At 37.6% G+C, this 22324-nt stretch overlaps 1 protein-coding gene across 1 annotated transcript; it reads left to right on the top strand.

Annotated features, from left to right (window-relative positions):
• The first annotated feature begins 463 nt into the window (after positions 1 to 463).
• LOC138703378 (calphotin-like) lies at positions 464 to 4692 on the top strand. Its single transcript, XM_069831203.1, has 2 exons — positions 464 to 618; positions 2375 to 4692. The coding sequence occupies exon 2, from the start codon at positions 2379 to 2381 to the stop codon at positions 4128 to 4130; it is 1752 nt and encodes a 583-aa protein (XP_069687304.1). The 5' UTR covers positions 464 to 618; positions 2375 to 2378; the 3' UTR covers positions 4131 to 4692.
• The last annotated feature ends 17632 nt before the right edge of the window (positions 4693 to 22324 follow it).

Genomic DNA, 22324 nt, shown 5'->3' with positions numbered 1-22324 from the left:
TCTACAGTTCTTGTTACACATATGCTGGATATACGTTCTTGTCACTTTTTCTTATTAATTTAATACTTCAATTACGTTCTTTCTGCTTTTTAATCTTTCATTTACTTCAAGGCTTTAATCAAATACTATCAATGCAGCTGAAAGGTGTTAATGTCTTTGGACATCCCTGCAGAGAAGAGGAGCCAAATTACCGAACATCTCCGCGAGTATGATGAGAGAGTGCAGCAGCGTACCTGCGCTGAATATAGTGTCTCCTGTTAGCACTGAGATATAGCACACACGCCCTTTCACCGATCCCTGACAGAGGCGTGGCTTAGCTCGGATACAGTATAACGTGAGTAGCGTTTTTTTTTTTCCTTTGCATCTTGGCCAACCAGTTAAAAGTTGAGCTGCACTATATCAATATACATTGTTATACCCCTCAATGTTACAACGACCGACCCAGATCTAATAGACCGCAACTGAGGAACTGAACGGTCCAAACACAGCGTGTAGGTGGGGCGTGGAGGGGAGGGGGACATGTGTCAGAGGTTACCTGACCACGTGTGTATATAAGCCCCCCAAACTAAGAACCCCAACACATTCACTTGTACGATCAAGCAAGAAGGATTGTCAGTGGTGAGTGCCTGTTGACAGCGACATCTATTATTTTTGTTAGTGTTTCTCTTTGTTTCAACTTTGCTCGGTGACAAAAGACGTCGGTCTGTATCTCGGGTTTATTTAGTGTCAGACAAATGAAAAGTGCAGTAGAAGAGAAAGGGATGGAAATTAAAATTTATCTTTCGTTAGACACAATTAAAAACATGTAGGATTTTGGTGAATGTTGCAATAATAAAAGAAAAACATTCTGTCTTTCGGATTGCTATTGCCTTTAGCACAGCTTACACTCTGTAGCCATAATTTTAGAAAAATGTACATGCTTTATCTATGAAGATCCTTGTAGGGTATTCAAAGCGAGATTAGCGTTAAATTCAAATTTGAAAAAATATTTTAATCTAGAACAAGAAAAACGTACGGCAGATTTCTTGTAACAAGGATTAGAATAATATTGTCTTCCAAACACAACATTGGATGAACGTCCATGTTTTAGAATTGAAGATCTCAGTACAATAAGTGGGTTATAAACCAAAAGGCAACTTTTCGGGAGAGCAAAAACAAAGTTTTTATTCACTTTATTTTTTGGAACAGCATATTACATGAACTTCAGTTTCTAATACTACAAATGGGTTTATGAGAGAAGCAATGACAGATTCTGATTCTATGAGGCGGGAATAGTAAGAAAGTTTGAAAATCCGAAAATGCCACATTTAGTCGATAACCCACTTATTGTTCTAAGGTCTTCAATTCTCGACCATGTCTATTATGTATCGTTAAAACTGCAGCTTCAAATTTTGAAGTTGAAAATACGAGAATGTTTATTTTAAGATCGAATTGTTATTAGTATTATTATTATTACTAGTCTCAATTAATTTTTACGATACAGCTTTGTGGGAAAAAAAATCTGCACTAAAATACTATACAAGTATCTAGATATAATTACTAATTTATTTTTGGTTTTGTTCATTACTTAAAATAAGTTAACTTAATGTATTTTGGGTTGGGTTAGATGAGGTTATAATTCAAATAATTTAACGTCATAAAATAGCTTGCGAAAAGATATAAAATTAATTCACCACTCCAAACTTTACTTAAGATTTTTCATGTTTATAGAACTCAGGTATCAGTTAAAGGATAGTTTATGCCTCTGTCTTTAACGTAACCTTTGTACTGAATTTCATTGTACAGAATTAGCCTATTTTGACTATGTATTCAAATTTAAGGACTTTTAAACCCGAAATGAACACAAAGCAGAACGTTTAGTTACAATTAATTTAATATCAATAATTTTCAGATTTATACACGCTCATATTTTTCTTTTGGATGCAGTTTGATACTATATCTTGTTTTCATAAATCATTATTACTGAAAATATTTCATTTCTGGTGGAACTTCTATATTTAACGTTGTTATTTTGTTGGTATGTTTTAATTTTATTTTAACTATCTATATTTTTAATTCTAAACGGTTAAATAATAAATAAACATATTTGCAAATATTATTTTAAAAAGTAACATCCTAAATACTAACTTGCATCGTAACAGATCCGCGAACTATGTGATTCTGTTCCTTGAATATGTTATTTTTCCTAACCTAAAAATATTACTTCGAACTATTCATAGATCTTATTTAACCACGCTTTTAAAACAAACACATATGTTATGAAACTAAGAGAACAGAACGATATCGCAAAAGAAAAGTTTTACAGTAAAACGTATCTCATAAGACTCGCCCAGTCGAACCCCGGTCATGAGTTTATGGTGTCCACGTGTTGCAGAACAATGAGAACCCTAATCCTGGTAGCTGCCGTCGTCCAGACGGTGCTCGGGGGTGGTAGCCACTTCTCGGTTCGGCTGCCCTTCCTGAACCCCGCCGGAGTCACCTATCTGGACGGCCCAGCTCCCGCCGGACTGGCCGCTGGTCCTCTTCAGTATGCCGCTGAAGCCGTAGCTGCCGCCCCCGCCGCTGTCGGTTATGCAGCTCCAGCCGTAGCTGCCGCCCCCGCCGCTGTCGGTTACGCAGCTCCCGCCGCTGTTGGTTATGCAGCACCAGCCGTAGCTGCCGCCCCCGCCGCTGTTGGTTACGCAGCTCCAGCCGCTGTCGGTTATGCACCTCATGCCGTAGCCGCCCCCGCTGCTGTTGGTTACGCAGCTCCCGCCGCAGTCGGTTACGCAGCTCATGCCGTAGCCGCCCCAGCCGCTGTCGGTTACGCCGCTCCAGCCGTAGCCCATGCCGTGACACCAGTGCAGACCGTGGCTGCCGTGCCAACCGTCCACCACGTCCCCGGAGTAGCCGACGTGCCCGTCACGCGCGTGGAGGCCCAGCCTGGCGTCATTCAGAAGGTTGTGGATGTTGCCCAGCCTGCCGTTAAGACCCGCAAGTTCCAGCTGCGCCGTCCCGCCATCCAGAAGCAGTTCTACGACATCGAGGAGCGCGTAGTTGTGCGCCCCGCCGGATCCGCCCTCGTCGAACTCGAGGAACCCCACGCAAAGATCCAGAAGGGTCCAGCTGTAATTAACCCCATTGGCCCCGTCGCTGCCGCTCCAGTCGCCGTAGCCGCCCCCGTAGCAGTGGGTCCCGCTCCCATAGCCGTTGGTCCCACTCCCATAGCCGTCGGACCCGCCCCAGCCTTCGTGTCCAGCACTCCCGCCCCCGTGTTCGTGTCCACCACTCCCGCCCCTGCCTTTGATGCACCTGCCCAAGATTTCGGTCCCGCCCCAGGCTTCGGGCCCGCCCCCGGTTCCGCTCCCCTTCAGGATGAGGAGTCCGTGGTCGTAGACAATCCGGAATTCTCTGCCCGCTCCTCTCTGGACGCCGAACAGCACGCGCTGAATGCCCAGCAGCAGGAGTTGCAGGCCCGCCAGTTCGAGCTGAACTCCCGCCGCGAGCAAATCGCCCGCTCTCGCGCCCAGCTCCACACCGAGGCCCGTCCCGTGGGTCCTTCCCTCCCAGGCATCGGCCGCTCTGGCCCCCACCCTGGTCCCCAGGGCCCCTCTGTCGAGGTACGCACTAACGGAGCCCCTCTGGACCTGGTCCCTAACGTCCGCACCACCCCCGACGTCGTGCCCTCACTCCGCGCCCTGAGCCCCGAAGTGAACCAGGCCAACCAGCAGCGCCTCATCCAGCTGCTCACCGCACGCGGCGGAGTCGCCGAGGTAGGATTCGGTCGCGCCGGTCCCAGCCCTCCACCCGTGGGGGACTCCGGCCCAGTGCGGGCTCGCGTGCTGTCCGCCACCCCCGCTCCACCCCACGCCGCCCCCGCAGGAGAGCGCGTGTCCACCCGCCGCGTGGTGGTCAGCCGCCCCATTGAGACCGTGCAGGACATCGACGTGGTGGAGCCCGTCACCAAGCTGGAGCGCATCGCAGTCAACCACCCCACAGTGTTCAAGACCGTGCACCACGACGTCGCCCGCGTCCCAACCTCCGTGCCCGTGCTGGGCAAGACCCTGACGCCCGCCATCGGCCATGCCGCCGTGCCCGTCGGCGTTGGCCTGAGCCCTGTTGGCGTCGGCCCTGTCGGCTACATCCACTAAATCAATGAACTCTCACCAAAACATTAAGCGTCGTGTCAGGGACGCACCACTAACATCACACTGCGCATTGATTTGCGCAGTTAACTGCCGATCACTAGCTGACACGCCTGTTAAAGACTTCACGAAAACCACCGGCCAATCTTCGGCCACAGTCTTTAATAGACGTGTCACCCCTGCCTATGAGAGCTATACGTCCGCGAGGCGACAACCTGAATTCTATAAAACAATAAAATTCAACCCAGTATCTTGTAAATATAAACACTCCTTTCCTTCAGCGGTACAGGGAACTGAAATTGATTTGTCTGTATTGAATACAATTGTTTTAGTTTACCTGTATGGATGCAGACAACTTAATTTCGCGGGGAATTTCGCGCGAACGTAAGAAGTGGGTCATCACAATCTCAGGCTACCAGACGCTTCTGAAGTGGAACCGAGAACCACTTCTTTACGTGTCCTCCTCAACATGTGATAAGTAACAAACGGCAAAAAGAAACAAATTGAAAGTGATATTTTGTATTTATTTATATTAGACTATAAATAAAAAGTACGTGTTCAGTCTCAATGTTGTCTTCATTTCCTTCTCTTTCCTTTTCCTTTGCAATAAAAATTGAGAAGTAAGAACATGGTTGTCTCATAATGTTATATCCTTCTCCTATGTCCACAATATAAAACTAAAAATTGAGAAGTTTCCAATACCGTATTCATTAAAGTTCAATATCTTAAATAAAGGCCGAACAATGACTTCTTTCTCGACAAGACATTTTTATTTCTTTTTAATATCCCATAAATTTCACCATCACTTAAACTGGGATTACAAAAGTTATTGAAGAAAATGCGACTACTCTCTTAGAGAAAATTCAATTATAAACAAAATATGATTACTAATATATACATTACATATAATCCAACCTACATCATTAATAGTTTATATATATATATAATATTTAAAAATGTCTTCAATATTGTAGTCATGTGATGATGATGATGATAATGATGATGATGATGCAGATGATGATTATAATAATAATAATAATAATAATAATAATAATAATAATAATAACAATAATAAAAACATTTGTTGGCAATTGATCGTAAAATAGCGTACTTACGCGAATAAGAATTAACATTCTGGTTGAATATGGACTGGGGTTACTAGAGGATTTTCTGGGATGAAATTTGTTTACAAATATAAATTGTTTGAATATTAAATTTTGGTACATGGAATTATATTTATTATTTCGAAGTATTAAAGGGTATTTGAAATAGATGTTACTTCTTTCCTTGTGGTTTTAGCAGCAATATTATTATTATTATTATTATTATTATTATTATTACTATTATTATTATTATTATTATTATTACTATTATTATTATTATTATTATTATTATTATTATTATTATTATTATTATTAAAGTTTCGGAGTAGATTACAGAATTATTGTTATGTGTCACAATTCCTGAATCATAAACAAAGTTTCATCTCCATACAATCTTTAAACTAATTCTCAGTATACTGTATAATACAGATGTTAAACATGTCCTATAAGTTACTTATTATGTCTTACTTTAAAATCATATTTGTTTTTTCTTTCCTATTTATTTATTTTTCTTTGTTTTGCAAACGAATTGCTTTTAAAATGTTAAACAACTGACATTAGGCCTAGGCCTATTTGTCGTTTACAATATCTTTATAGCCGAAAATTAACAGATCAACGAATATGGAATTAAGGAAACAAAGGAGTTCTAAAGGAGACATAAATCAAGGAAAGGAAGCAAAAAGGAAACTAGGTACAAGAAAATATGAAAATGAAGCTGATAAGGAATTAAAGAACACAAAGGAAAAGGAACAGAAAGGAGGGAAAAGAGACAAAAATAAATAAATAGGTTCAGAAAGAAGAAAATATTGTTCCTGTTGAAAGTGAACTCAACAATCTAACGGAAAAACACTCAATAAACATTTTCCATCAAGGACATTTGTGTAGAATTCTGATTTAAAACTAATTTCCACAGCTAACCCACGTAATAATAATAAACTTTTTGTGGAATTTTTTTGTTTAAAGGTAACCATATAAAACGTATGCAGATTTCCAATAAGCGGTATATCTATATATGTAAATATGCGTGAAATCGGTTAGTAACAGCATTTAAAGGTTATGAAATCTAAACCTGTAGGTGTGGTTCCAACCTCGCATTTAGAGCAGTAAAAATTGCGACGTAGCCATTAAATATTCAAAGTGTTTTAAAATACGAAGAAAACTGTACAAACTGTATCTGCAGTGATCGAACAATTAACGTCCAGGATGTCGCCAATTTCTTTCAAAGGCCAACCGGACAAATTGCAGCCTTCTAGTATAGCATAATACAGAATCCTTTTGAAGTGGAACTCTTTTTTGTATTAACGGTGCTCAAGGTCGCCGCGTACGTAACAACTTCTTTCTGTTACTCGTAAAGCAGGAAAGTAACGGTATGTCCAGCGTAATATAATATCTTTCACATTACTTCTTACATGTCAGTAGAAGCGAATGATTTATTCTATTTCACTTCAGATACAAAAAAGTATGAGATTAAAATTCTTTACCCAGGAACCTCTGTCATATTGAATAACGTTACGATCACAGACTTAAGTTACAGTTGAAATGACCTTGATGTCTTGTCTATCATAACTAGAACACGAGACTTTATGCACTAAAAAACCTGAAAATATGCATTCAACTATGCAATAAAAACTGTTGAAATATGCACTAAAAGTTGAAATACTCTCTATATGCAGGAAAAATACACTTAAAGGTTTATTTGATTTAATAATGTGTTGTGAGTGAAAATAATTTAAAGTAACCATCATTTTTATTTAAACTTTTTTTCTATGAAAGTATTAATTAATCATTTTACATACATATTTTAATTTGTACATTTTCAACGTTCTAAGTTTCCAACTTTTTTCTTTTTTTTACTTTCTTTGCTCTAGCGTAATTATTATGACAGCAAACTACTAAAAATTTCTCAAGGCTCTCTACATTGAAATTTCTTCTCTTATCTGTCAGAATTAATTTAAATACTGAGAACGATCTCTCAACATCGCATGACGTGACAAGACGTGACTTCATTGTCGCAGGTGTTTCAAATGCATTCAGTTTTGTTTATATGAAATCAAAGCGCATTAGAATCATAGTCTTCGCAGCAGTTTCATGACTTTATTATCGCATGTGTCTAAATACTTTCATTTTTAGTTTCACGAAATCAGAGTAAAAGAACAGTTTAGTATATACAATCACGAAGCTTGAGTTTATGAGGGTACTAAGAACAATAGACTGTACAGGTACAATTTCGTATTGCCTGTTATGAGGCGATGGTAGCGATCCTAGTGGTTAGCAACTATCTATGGATGCATATTTACTACGTATTGAGCTTCGTGACTGTATATACTATACTGTGGTAAAAGTCTGAATGACATCTAGACGACGCGTATTTTCGCCCTGGATCCCGAAACATTACACTTACACGGCTAGTAGGCCTATGTATACATCATTCATTCATTTATAGTGTTTTGTCCAAGGCCAGGTCTTTCACTACAAACCCAGCATTCTCCAGTCTTTCCTATTTTCTACCTTCCTCTTTGTCTCCTCATGATCCATGTACCTTAATGTCGTCTATCATCTGATATCCTCTTCTGCCCCAAACTCTTCTCCCGTTGACCATTCCTCCCAGTACATCCTTCAGAAGGCAGTTTATTCTCAAGCAGTGACCCAGCCAATGCTGAAGTGGGAAACGACCCAACTTATAGCCTACACTAGGGACAAGTATTCATTGTCGTCGCAGCAATTTCACGTCCTCAACAGTAATTAACTAAATTGTTTGTTTTATCTCTCATATAGGCTAATTGTTACATTTCCTGTAAATTATTCTTATTTTTATCACAGATAAACTTGAAATTAGATAATAAATCGTAAAAACAAGAAACAATTTTTATATGCATTCGAATACGGAAAATAAAAATAAATTCATTTAAAAGGAAAAATCCCAAAAATATGCATTTATGCGAAATAAAGTTGGCTTTATTCGAACGTAAAAACCAGGATCGATGAAGATCCACTTTTACTTTTTGAAATAAAAACATGCAGTTGCATGAAGTTCCGCGGTCTAATCATAACATAACTATTGGCTCTCTAGAATAACTGTAGGAATTTACTGGCTCTAGCCCTAGCCAGTCTAGCTCATACATAGGTACACACGTAGCTTCCCCCCCGCGGCTCTAAGAAGGGCAGCAAAGGTATTGTATAGTAGAGGTGAGTAACACAGAAATATTAACAAAGAGATTAACAAACAAATCGACAGGCAGGTCTAACAGAGAGATTCACAGATCTTCCTACAAATAGATGTATAGAGGGACCAAAAAGAGATTTACAAATAGGACAATAGAAAGGTTAACAGAAAACCCGATAGACAGACCATAAAGAAAGATTGACAAACACATCAAATAAAATTCCCAACAGAAAGCTTTGAAGACAAACTGACAGATTGATAAACAGTTCAGCAAAGACACTAACAAACAGACGAATAAAAAAATCTGAAAGAGAGATTTACAGATACACTGACAAGCAGACATTCAATAGACAAACCAAAAGAAGAGGATCAGAACAGACTAACAGACAGATTGACAGATAAACCGACAAAGAGGTCTAATAGAAGAGATTTACAGATGTTCCAAAAGAATTATATATCTGTAGATAGCCTAATAAAGGGTTTTAAACATAGACAAACAGTAAGATTGACATATAAACCAAGACAAATTCAAAAAAGAGAATCACAGATATACCGACAAACTTGCAGATCGACAAGTTAACAAAGAAATTTAGACATAGACCAATAGACATTTCTAAAGAATATATTGATAGATATTTCAACAAGCTGACAGATCTGCAGATAGAGACGTAGATGAGCTTAGATTGGCAGAAAAATCGACAGACATGTCTTACAGGGATAATTACAGATATTCCTACAAATTGACAAACCTGTAGACACCCAAACATAAAGATTGACAGATAAACCGATAGTCCAAAATAACACACACATTGATAGACAAACCGATAGACCCAAGAGGAAAATTGAAAGACAAACTGACAGATCCGACGGGGAGATTGATAGACAAAACGATAGACAGACCCAACAAAGTAATTTACATACAAACAGGAAGATTGAAAGGAAAACCAGTAGACAGACCAACAAAGAAATTTACACACAGACTTACAGGAAGATTGACAGCCTAAGCGACAGACCACAAAATAACTTACACACACAGCAACAGAAAAATTGACAGACTGAAAGAGAAAGTTTGAAAGATAAACTACTAGACAGGCCAACAAAGAAATTTTCACATGGATCCCCCACCCAAAAAAAAAAAAGGATTGATAGACAAACCTATAGACAGACCCATCAGAAAGATTGGAAGACAAACAGATAGATGGACCAACCAAAAAATTTACACACAGACCAACAGAAAGATTGACAAATCTATAGATAGATTCAACAGAGACACTCACAGATATATCGACAAACTGAGAGGTCTTTAGACAGACCAACAAAGATGTTTACATACAGGCCAACAGAAAAATTGTCAGACAAGCCTACAAACACATTGAAAAGAGAGATTTACAAGCAAACAAATAGATTTGATAAACAGACAACAAAGACGTTTACAAACTTTCTAACAGAGAGATTTACAGACAAACCGATGCAGGCCTATACTTAAAATTAACCAACAGAGAGATTTAGGGAGACGTCGACAAATTGACGGAATAACGTAGACAGCAATAAAGAGGTTTACAAATAGAGCAAGAAAGGAGTTAAAACAGCTCAACAAAAATACTGATTGACAAACCGGTAGATTTACCCAACAGAAGACACACAAATCCACTGTCAGACCGACAGAGAGACTCAACAGAGAGATTTATCATTAAAGCCATAATGGATATTGATAAACTATATTTTATTTAACGCATCATTTTGTGCATGAAGGTTGCTCATCGCCATAAGTTTTGTAATGGAAAAAGGTTCTGCAACAGTTCTCCATAACACACACTGCTGCATTCCTTAGTATATAGGAAACGGATGCCAAATGCGACGCATTTTTATGCATTGCTGGTTTATACATACAAGGGCGAAATAAATGCAGTTTTCACTAGGCAGGGCCAAAGCATGCAACATTACGAAACTGTTGGGTAAGATACTTTTTTATTTCTGTAAACTTGCCAGTTTGGTCGTGCATGTTGGTGCATAAGGAACCATCTTCTTAACGCCAAGATGAAAGTAGTGTCAAATTGCGCACTTTTAACTTTCGTTAAAGTTCGATGCCAAAAAACTCTGCCAAATTATTTAGTGCATGTTACGAGAGTTTGTTCAGAGAAGCATTGACTGTAATTATAATTAGGCTGTTAGATTCGTAGAGTTTAATTTATCCACTTTAGAACTTTGTTTCTCAATGGATAGACAGACACAATTCCAGAAATTAATGTGACTGATGATTAGAGAATCAAGGTTCTTTTCCATTTCTAAATATCTATAGTCTATATTCTGCAATATTGTTTTATTAATTCAAATAATAGCCTTGGAACCTCGCTGACAGCATGACTATAAAAACTCGTTAACTATAACATATATGTTATCTAATACTCATAACTAGAGAACGGATTTTATACATCGGTAATACAAAAATAAGAAATATGTAGCTAAATTAGCAAAATATGTAGCTGAAAACAAAAAAAAAAAAAATATGGAGATAGATATGTAATAAATAAACAATATGCAGATAGAAATTACCAAGTTAAGCTCTAATCGTTTCCATTGTGTCGGTGTAGCAAGAGTTCAAATAATTTTTCCGGATTTTTTATTCATACGGAATAATGATGTCGCAGTATCTGCGTAGGAATGCTTGAAACTTTCGCACTCCAACTTTATACAACGGTATGTTTGCAGCAAACATTTCCATGCTCAAATCTTTATTAAGGTAACTATCGACTCTAAAAATGTCAGATTTCTTAAAAATTTGATAAGTAATGTTTCAGCCTCATCTGGAAGCTCACTTCTTCTAGTTTTCAAAAATATATAACTTGTACCCATTACCTCAATAATGTCACAATTATTTTGGCATTTATAATATAAGCACGCTACACTTTCTGTACCTTACACCATCTTCAGTGTCTGTTTTCTCCTATTTCACATTTTCCGACATTTATTTCCCTTCCGGCGGTCAAATAGTACACTTCCAATTGAGCAAAATCCTTCAATGAAATATCAAATTGTGGCTATGTTGTAAATCAAAATTATTATTTTGAATCGATTATAATTATTTTATTCCCTAAAAATACAAATATATGTATATTTCTAAAGTGATTATATAATGTGACATATATTCTGAACGGTTTAAAATAAATATATAATTTTGGTATGTAACATTCTCCATATGTAGGGGATCATTTTCGCGAAAGAAGGTTTACCCCGAGTCAATTTATAATGGAGTTAGGTCGGCCCAAAATTTTATTTATTTTTTTATTTGTATTTATTTATTTTTTAATTTTCTCGTTGGGCCCCCAAATTCGATTTTCAAGTTTGAATTATATAAAGTGCTTAGTTGACACCAAAGATTGAAAGACATGAAAGGAAAAATGTGGATTTTTCTCCTAAAAGTCAATGAATACCTTAAATTCACTGGTAGTAAAAGAGGAACTCGTTTTTTATTTGTGACATGAAGTTCAGTTTTTAAATACGTTTGTCACACATTTTGCACAGCACGATTTTGCCGTCACTAGTAAAGGCAACAATTGAAATCCAATCTTTTAACTCGGATGCTACTGGTGTCATAGCAGCAGACTACGTAGCTAGCTGTATCACCTGATATCAGAACAAGCTTCTCAAGGAAAGTGAAAGAACTTTTTTTTTTCAGAAAAACTGATCGCGGGATATTTGATCCAAATGGTCATATTCACAGGTAATTTGAACTCCTTCCTTCACCGCGGTAGCAGTACAATGGCCCAACCTTCGCATTGGCATTTGTTCCTTCTTTCCGTTACTTCTTAATGGATACACAAAATGTTAACATCGCAAAGAGAAATCCATTTTTTGACAGAATGCGTCATTATTTTCAATTATTTAATTCTGTTTATGCATTAGAGACGAAGGGACAAACTTTATAAACAAGTTTAAAACGTATAACTTATGAGTTAAGTCGACGAAAAATTGGCGAAAAAAGTGTAATCTTTCAAAATATGTAAAATACGTGATATAGGCCTATGCCAAAATATTTATTATACACCAGAATATGTACAATATGTAGGCCTAACTTAAAACTTCGGAATAATGATCCCTTTGGTGTTATTCGCCGACATTTTAGCTTTTCTTATAGCTACATATTAAGTTATATAGGGTCATTCAGAACTTATGTTACAGAAGAATATGGTATATAGGGGATATTAAAACAAACATTTTTCTATATATACATCTTGATTACACAACTTTTAACACTATATCACTTCGGAAAACGCATTATTTGTCTTTCTTGTGTTACATTTTATATTACCTTGTTAACATGCTTAAGCCTGCTATTGGCCATCATCAGAACTGGTTGTGGCTGATCTTGGCGCCTTTTGTTTTGTTTCCTGTGGGAGTGTGTTTGTGTAGTGTAATGTGGAGTCAAAGAGTGTGTGTGTTCTGAAATTGAGTTGTGTGTTGAGAATTTCATTTGGATGTGTTTTTGTGTGTCTACATATTTCGTATTTTTCTAGTGTGTTTAGTTTCTGACTTTTTGGTTGGCTGTATTACAAACACGTTACAAAGAACACATCATAGCCATAACAAAATTACAAAACACTTCCACATATGCAGAACACGTCGCAAATGCTAACCACACTTACAGAGACATCAACACAGACAGGGAAATTCTACACATATTGTAATAACAGCAATGTGACAAAATCATTACAATTACAGAGGTATGACAAATACATTACGGAAACATTGGTAGTGAATTGTTTTCGAACACTGCAAATTACAAATAATTTTCTGGCTGGCTTCCGCTTACATTACCGGGACACATAATATAGTAACACCAGTAAAGTAGAGCAGAGGACACTAATGTCCTGCAATGTTCGAACATGAGAGAGGCAACCAAGACATTACAAATTTTGTCTTATTTGATATGAAAAATCTAACCGCAACATCTGTGCTAAAATCATTAAAACATGAAGGGGTGGGAGTGGAGAACAGCGAATATTTTTATAACAAGCTGGAACAAACAAAAGAGTCCTCTTTCTGCAGGGTGAACATTGGCGAATATCGAACTTCGTCATACTCGAGAAACTTGAATCGAACATGGCGCCTTTAATGCACAACGCTGAAAGGCATATTATAGACTATATAGATTATTAACTTCCTGAAAAGTATCATAAGGCTCGTTTGTGTGATACAGAGATTAAGCATTTTCAACAAGGTCGTGACCACTAGCTCAGCTACACACTTTCTTGGCACTTATAATGGAAATATGTAAATTGGTCCCTGCACCCATATATTGACCGCAGAGAATGCGTGGAAGGAAATTTGGCTCCACCCACAAATACTGAATAAAGCAGGCGTGCGCAGTCTCATATCCACTCAAGAGGTACCACACATTAGTTCACGACGTGAGCGGACTTGAATGTGGAGTAAACATTGCCAAGTGAAGACATAACTCATAAATATGAAACATTTCGACGAACTAGCTTACTCATGTCTTTGCCACTGTTTGTGTGAATATTTTCTGTACTAAGATAGATGTATAGACAAAAGCACATGCCTAATTTTCAACGTTCGGTGGAATTTCTCAACTTTTCTTTCTTAAAAAAAAAAGCGCCAACAACTACGTTACGGATCGTTACAAATGAAGCATTTGCTGAAAAATTACCTGAGTACATGTTTACACAGACGGATACGCTGCAGCAGCTCGAGAAAATAAAGTGTATATATGTATATATTTGTCTTTAAGCAATATCCTTTTGTTGAGGCGGCACTTCACATTATTAGTATACGGTGCCGACTCCGCGTTTTACATGCCTCTCGTACAAGTCATTTAGGACATTACTTATTTCTAATTTATTATTGCAATTCTTCCACTAGTCCACTAGTTGGTATATGGGGAACTACCCCTTATAGGGGGACGCAATTAGACAAAATTAGTAACTTTACTCTTATCTAACATATTTTATGAACTTTTACACAGTAGTTACAGGTAGCATATATGTTTTGTATAGAAGCTCTCATTACGTTGATATAAGGGGAACTACCCCTTATAGGGGGTGCAATTAGACAAAATTAGTAACTTTTCTTCTTTCCAACAGATTTTCGTGAAACTTTATACAGTAGTTGCAGATAGTAAACTTGTTTTGTGTATAGCTCGCGCAAGAAACGATTACCGAAAACCAATGATGGCGTTGCTGTCTGTTTTGACGTGTGTTTGTAGGCACGCTGAGGGGGGAGAGGTACGAGCCGATGGAAGTACTGTCTCTTCCAAGAAGATGAACAAATGAGGACATCGCTGTGGAAATAAAGAACGTAGCAAGAGAAAAATTCGAAGCTAATTAAACGCGCAACATATGTTTACGAATGAAATAATAATACCGTGCGACACAAGACACGTATTCAGATGCAATGGAGCAAACTAAAGTCGTAATATAACTATCAAACGCAAGACTCATTCTATCGATGTCATTTCCCTTCCGACTGCGCTCTTGAATATCATTCAAGTTATCTCGTGACCTTTCCTGTCGCCCGCTCTACCTTATCGCAGTATTTGATTCGCATTCCTTCCGTCGGTAATCCGTACTTGCGAGACCTATACAAGCACTAATTCTCTGGTTTGTTTTTTTTTTTTTCGACCTCATTCTTGCTGTAATGGAAAAGCTTTCTTGGGCAGCCACGACTTTTTCCAAGGGTAAGTTTTCTCTAAATTTTCATTACCATCACGATGAGAACCTAATTTAATAAGTAGTTCATCAAGACAATGTTCATTTCGTTAAAAAGAAAACTCATATTCTTTATCCTCTTGCTCTCCAACGATAAATTATCTTATGGGAAAAATGTAACATTTTAGGTACTATTGTACCTTTTGGGCACTCAGTTTACTTGATTCATAATTAACAAGCTGTCACCTTGGATTCCCTGAATTGTACTTCGGAAGCAGATTCGGTTCACAGATATTTAAATAATTGTAATCGAGAAAAATTGCACTACTGCACCTCGAAAGAATAGAGCGCATAATTTATTATTTCCGCAAATCTGCGCACCTTAAGATTTCATTTACAATAGAGTTAAATATTCGAGGAAGTGAAAGAAAATCATTTTGGGACGGAACAAAGAGTGTTTTTTTTTTCTCTACTTTAGCCAAGTCTGCACTCAATTATTACATTTATATTTTGTCCCGTGTCCATTCATGCTAATTTGACATGCTATAATAACATTAAATGTAACAAAAACAAATAGTGTTACATACCTAAAGAACTATTTGAAATGTTGATACCAAATATGATTGGAATCGACCGCTTACAACAGAGTTAGTCTACAGCAAAAAGAAAACGGCAGACTCGCGGCACTTGCTGAGCAAGAATGCTGGGTGGCGAAATGTGGTATGTTACCGGCTTCTTATCTCGCTCTGCAGCCACCTCCGCTGATTAAGATTATCAATTCAGTGTTACTCAGTTAGGCCTATATAGGAAAAATAATTTAAGGGTTTCATTTCAATTTTCACATGTTATTTTTCTACTTTCTTCCTCCTAAATATGGATTTTGGACCACTGTGCAGCTCCTTAACTACAGCTGGCTGCCCTGGTAGGACTAACTTCGGGAAAGAAATGTCCTAGACCTAGAGTCTATGAAATAAAGACATTATAGGAGAATAGCTATTTTTTGTGGATTACAAAGCAGCTATTTTATCCGTCACGAGTTGAATTTACAGTGACAATGTATAGGGAACATATTCACCAACTCATTCAGGATAAATCAGAACTAGTCTTTCAATTGATTTCAGGTCACTGCGGAATCCATGGAATTGAGATTGAAAACTTTCCAGAGATCGATAATGGACCAACCAAATCTACTTCTCAGATTTGATTCAGCAAGAGGAATGGTAAAGGAAACACTTTATGATCGTCTCAGGCGGGATGATGAAAAGATCGAAGGAAAGCAATGGAAAGAGCTACAAAGCAGTGATGCGCAACCTCAGCTGGAAGAGGGGAGGGTGGGTTTATGTCTTTCCACCAGCTGCGACGTTCTGTTGTGATCGTGTGCTCCGTGTTTACAAAGATAGGCTATGTCTGCTGAGTTTCAGTGGTTGCTTGAATGCACTATCATATTCTATAACGAAATTTAATCCAATTACCTCAATATGAACGCTGAACATTGTAGATTTCGTGCGGTTTGTACTTCACATTTCTCTTAGTGACTTTTCTGGCAACACTTATTTTTAACAAGTTTATTTATATTTGACACAAATGATGACGTACGAAGTCCTAGAAGATATGCCAAGTGATCGTCGCGTATCCTATTTCTATACGGGCTTTTAATTTAATTAATTTTAGAAAAGGTTTACTCGCAAATGTATGTAGATCCGAAGATTGTCATTACATTTGTTGCAGACACACGCAACCGTGGAAATCTATCACAGGCAGTGATTTCAAATAGTTCCGCGTACTTCCATGGATCGGTATCAGTTGGGGACACTTACGACGAGACGTAACTTTTTTTGCCCACGCTCGATGTATAAATCTAGTGACCGTTACGAAAATAGGATACCCAAATCTATCTATATGGTAACGGATATCTGAGTAAGGACATTTTCTTCCGCTTCGTGATGGCTTTTGTGGCGGAAGGCGTTGTGACGTTCCGCGGCTAAGCAATTGTTTTTGCGAACACAAAATTTTACTGCTCACTCAGTTAATTTATAGTGAGTCTCGAAATGCTGTCCCTAGCTAAGATGCATGCCTTACATCGTTTAAAAATATGGATAACAACTAACAACACAGTGAAGTTCTTTCTGTGATGTTGAAAACATCATCTTTCAATTGATTTATAGCAGTGGCGTATACTGGTTTAAGGGCCTGGGCTACCACTGACCCTATTATTACACAAAATATATTTTAAAATCCCTATAATAAAATTCCTTACATATTTATGTGAATTCCAGACGTCTTGATTGGGACGAAAATACGTTGATGACTTCGTCCTTGAAATTACAGTTGGGCCACTTGCAAAGATTCTGTAGAAATGACTTTTCAATGGATATTAGTGCCAAGCCGGATAAACGTTCTTGTGTATGAGTTGATCTACAGTAGGATTTTATTCTCTTCAACGCAGAAAATGTTCTTTCTACCGATGCTGACGTAGCTGGTATTGTCACAATTAATGTTGCCAATTTAAGGACTTCAGGAATAACTTGGTTCAGCTGGTTTTCATATATGGCAGATAATATTTCATGGATAGGTTTGTTCGAAAAATCAAAGACTTCTGCTGAATATATTACACTTAATTCATTTTTCAAACGTACTTGATCAAAGTGACTGTTATAGGACTGAAATAATTTGTTTAGTGCCTCATTCGGGAAGTTTTCTCTATAAGCAGAACATTTTTGAGAATCTAGAAGATGTGTGAACTGAAGCTTTCCATAATCAGAAAATCTGTCAGTAATTTCCATGTGCATACGATCTAGTATGCTGTAGTACAGCTGCCTGTATTTCAATTCATCATCTCCTTTTCTTCGCTTTAATGGTGGTTCCATTGTATTGGCTGAAGAATTTTCATTTTCCATATTACTCCATATGGACGGAAACCCACTACGTCTGAACTCGGTTATAGTTTTTTTTTTTTTTTTTTTTTTTTAACTTTGATACCTCTTGCAAGTAGTATGCTATGTCTAGACTTTTTGTCTGAAGAATATTGTAGAGCACATCTGTATGTGCGAACACTCTAGCACAGACTTCAAGAAGAAATATATTCTGAAACTGTGTGAAAAAATTCAAATATCCTTGAGCTTGCACATTTACAGCATCATCCCAGTTTTCTTCAGAGTCATTACAAATGATATTTTTAAAGAAAGCAGTCCGTTTTTCTCTGTATTCCTTTACTGTATTTTACAAGCCGAGATGTAAAATTCAATCTAGTTGGTGCTACTTTTGGGAGTTTCTGAGTTTTCTGATCTTTTAGGAGATGATGAGAAAAATGCAGCTAAACCCGACAGTGTTTTGAAAAAAATGCGGCATTCTGGAATGGATGAAGTAGTTTGTTGCAAAACTAAATTGAGAACATGGCTGTAACAATGGACAAATAGTGCTTGAGGATACTTTTCTTGAACTTTTGTTTTTAAGCCATTAATATTTCCCGCCATAACTGAAGCACCATCGTATGTCTGTGCAATTAACTTATTGCCGACATTGTATTCTGCTATAACACCTTCTACATGCTGAAACAAAGCAGCAGCAGTTTTGTCCGAACTGACATTTGTGAATCCTATAAACTGTTCTTGAACATTGGCAGTAATGTCAACGTATCTTAAAACAGTGGACAATTGACTCTGATTAGAGCAGTAACTTGTTTAATCAACAACAATGGCCATAAAAGGTTTTATGTTCTTTATCATAACCCCACTTATAGCAAATATTAAGTCATTCTGAATTGCGAGAGAAGTACCACGAAATACTGTTGAACTCTCAAGATGATTGGCCAGTAAATGGTCAAATTCACTTAAGGAACTTAAATATTCAATATAATTTCCTATATTGTCTGATTCCACACTCTCATTATGACCCCGAAAAGGCAATTCTTGTTTTCCTAGAAAGCAGACTGCGTTAATAAGATGCAGTAAAATCTCCCGATTTTTTTTTTCACAAGGGCATTGTGTTGGTTGATGTGTAGAGCTTTTCGCTTATCTAGCTGTAAATCAATTCTTGTCTTCCCAAAGTTTGCAAAGTTCATGCTACTACAAATATGAGCTTTTGATTTGTCGTATTCTAGGACTGCCGTTCGAAGGGAGTTCATATTAGAAAACTCCTCTTTTGACCACACATTAGTTTCGCGGCTAAATAACAAACATAGCCAGCAAAATAGTTTAGACAGTTTAGAAGTACCACACAACCAATTCCACTTACCATATGATGTTGAAGTGAAATGGCGTGTGTACTCTCGCTGTTTTTCTTTTACGTCCATGGACAAATTTAACTCAGGAGTTGGTCTTTCCATTTTTACAATTTCAACTTTCTCGTTGTATGTACGACGGTTAAAAGGCACTTTTAATAAACCTTCTATTACATAGTCATTTTCAACACAAACCTCTCCAGAAACTTGTTCTGCCATATTTTTCACAATATCACTTAATTGGGAAATTAAAAACTTAATAATTCACAATTAATATAACTCTTAGACACTCGAACAAATCACAGATTTAAAATAATGCACTGCAAGAACACAATCACATTCAATTGCTAGCGTATTAAGCGTATTGCTGCTTCGCGCCTGCGAAGAAACCGATCACGAGAGCGGCAACTCGCCCGCCTACAGTGCACGATGGAAACAGAAGGGAGAGGGGGGGACGGGCAGTTGTGCGAAGGACAGCGTGAGCGAAACGGTCACAGGCTACCTCACGTAGCAAGCGGTTTCTCCAGCGATGCCGCCTTGACAACTTGTTTCTTTTCGAGACTAGAGAGCGCATATAAATCTAACAATTACTTTAATTTTAATTACTATGGTAAAACTAATAATACAAAATTATTACATTATGTTATATTATAAACTTTTTCTTTTGTAATTTCCTTGGGCTACCGCCGGTAGCCCCGGTAGTCCGCAAAATACGCCCCTGATTTATAGTAGATTGGTACTCTCTTTCTCTCTCTCTCTCTCTCTCTCACACACACACACACACACATAACACAGTGATTTTTTTTTTCCTGTGATGTTTTGAAAATATCATCTTCCAATTTATTTATAGTAGGTCTATGTAGATTGGCACGCACGCACGCACACACACACACGCGCTGAAACTGGTTTCCAAGCAGGAACCTATCTCGTCCAATTTGTCTCCAATAGTATGCAAATTTGGCTTTCAGATATAACTCCCTCTGAAGCAGACTTGAATAATTTCAAAGGAAAAATTGTTCCGGGGTCGGGTCATGTCTTCAATAGAATTATACGTTCAGTTTCTTTCTATTCAACAGTGATTCCGTTGCACGAAGTTTTGCTACTAAATAGTAAATTTGTAGTAGGTTATTTTACGACGCTTTATCAACATCTTAGTTATTTAATGCCTGAATGAGATGAAGGTGATAATGCCGGTGAAATGAGTCCAAGGTCCAGCACCGAAAGTTACCCAGCATTTGCTCATATTGAGTTGAAAGAAAACCCCGGAAAAAAACCTCAACCAGGTAACTTGCCCCGACCGGGAATCGAACCCGGGCAACCTGGTTTCGCTGCCACGCGCTAGCCATTACTCCACAGGTGTGGACTAACTAATTCGTAAATCATAGATGTAATAAGTTTCGGGAAATTTTAAAATTTTCAACGAAAGTATGTTTGACATCTACAATTTATTGTTTAGCAAAAATATCATATATAAAGTAAAGAGAACAGAATACATGTCATCGCAACGAGTCAATGACACTACTGAGCTACTGAGCGAGCACAGCGTGGCTTGCCAGCGGGAATGACAGCTTGTTTGTGTGCACGAGTCACGCGGCAACTGCGCACTACCGCATTTTCTCTAAATGCGCCTATCTTATCGTATGTCAGACACAAGTTACTTTACTTCAAATCCACATATAAAGTTTCTCAAGCCTACACTGAATTATCGCAGTGCCAAATGGCCTGCCTTCAATCATTCTAACAAGAAAAGCAACATTAGGAAAGAAGTGCATGGATTAACAGCTGCAACTACTATGTGATAGATATTTTGGATATCTTCCTACCAAGCATTGCGGTCCAGCTCCATTTGAGAAGAGGTCCATAGCACAATATCCGGAAATCTGAAAAAAGGTAAACAATGGAGATTACAATGCTAATATGTGAGTAATGACATATATATATATATATATATATATATATATATACATATATATATATATATATATTTCGAAAACATTAAAATCTGTAAATAAAAATAAATAATAACATTTAAAGAACCATGTATTTTCGGGTGTTACATTGAACTGAAGGTTTTGTTTTTACAGTATAGTTGCAATGTATTTGGGGTCTTTTCTGACCCTATACATTTTAAAACGTTTGGAACTCAATAAAATATTGTTAGTAAACCAACATTCTACAGGCTATATACCCTTACTGCAACTTCAGATTTACGTCGTAAACGGATTCACTATTTTAATGTAAGAGGTATCTCTTTACGATTAAATTTCGTAAGAGACCCAGCTGCGTTGTACGCTAGTTCTCATGTTATTGCCTTCTGTTCGTTTTAAATTACGTAATTCATTTAAGGAGAGATTGAAAACTGAATTGTTCAAAACTGACAGGTTAGAACAGACGCGGGCAAACTGGCAATCATGATTACATCCGGTAGCGGGGAGGGTTCTGACGTCACGTTCCTCCCACCATCTTCCACCCCATCTGTAAGCGATCCTTAGTCGATGTGACGGATTGTTTTTGCGATGTTGAATGCTTATAAACGCCCATTCCAAGTAAATTGGGAAGAAAAATTCTTCTGTTGTGCTCATGGAGAAAACGTGATATGCTTACTATGCACCAAAATCGTTATAGGAACGCACAGAAGCAATATACACAGACATTATAAACATGCCATAAGAACCACAGCTTAATTACAGATAAATAATCGTACTTTGAAATTTAATACCTACACAATAAGCTAAAATAATAATATTAGCTAGATAATTTTCTGTTTTCACAAATTTTTAACAAAATTTCTCTCTATATTTTCTTTTATATTTCTCTCTATTTCAATTTATAGGACCGGAACATATGGAGCAGCTAGAAAAATTAAAAACCGAAATATTAGATAAATCAGAATAGAGAAGAGGCGAATGCCTTGACTCAAAAACAAAAGGAAATTCTTGCCAGTTACATAGTTACATGGGAAGTCGCAAAATCATTTAGTGACGGGAATTTGTTAAAACATGTTTAATAACTGTGACGAGTATTATGTCTCCTTAACAAAATAAACATTA

The sequence above is a fragment of the Periplaneta americana genome, chromosome 7 (assembly GCF_040183065.1).
Source record: "Periplaneta americana isolate PAMFEO1 chromosome 7, P.americana_PAMFEO1_priV1, whole genome shotgun sequence".
Classification (NCBI taxonomy): domain Eukaryota; kingdom Metazoa; phylum Arthropoda; class Insecta; order Blattodea; family Blattidae; genus Periplaneta; species Periplaneta americana.
This window is presented reverse-complemented; position numbering and strand designations above follow the sequence as displayed.

Excerpts from the sequence above, each read along its gene's own strand:
- LOC138703378 (XM_069831203.1), top strand. The coding sequence starts at position 2,379 with ATGAGAACCCTAATCCTGGTAGCTGCCGTCGTCCAGACGGTGCTCGGG.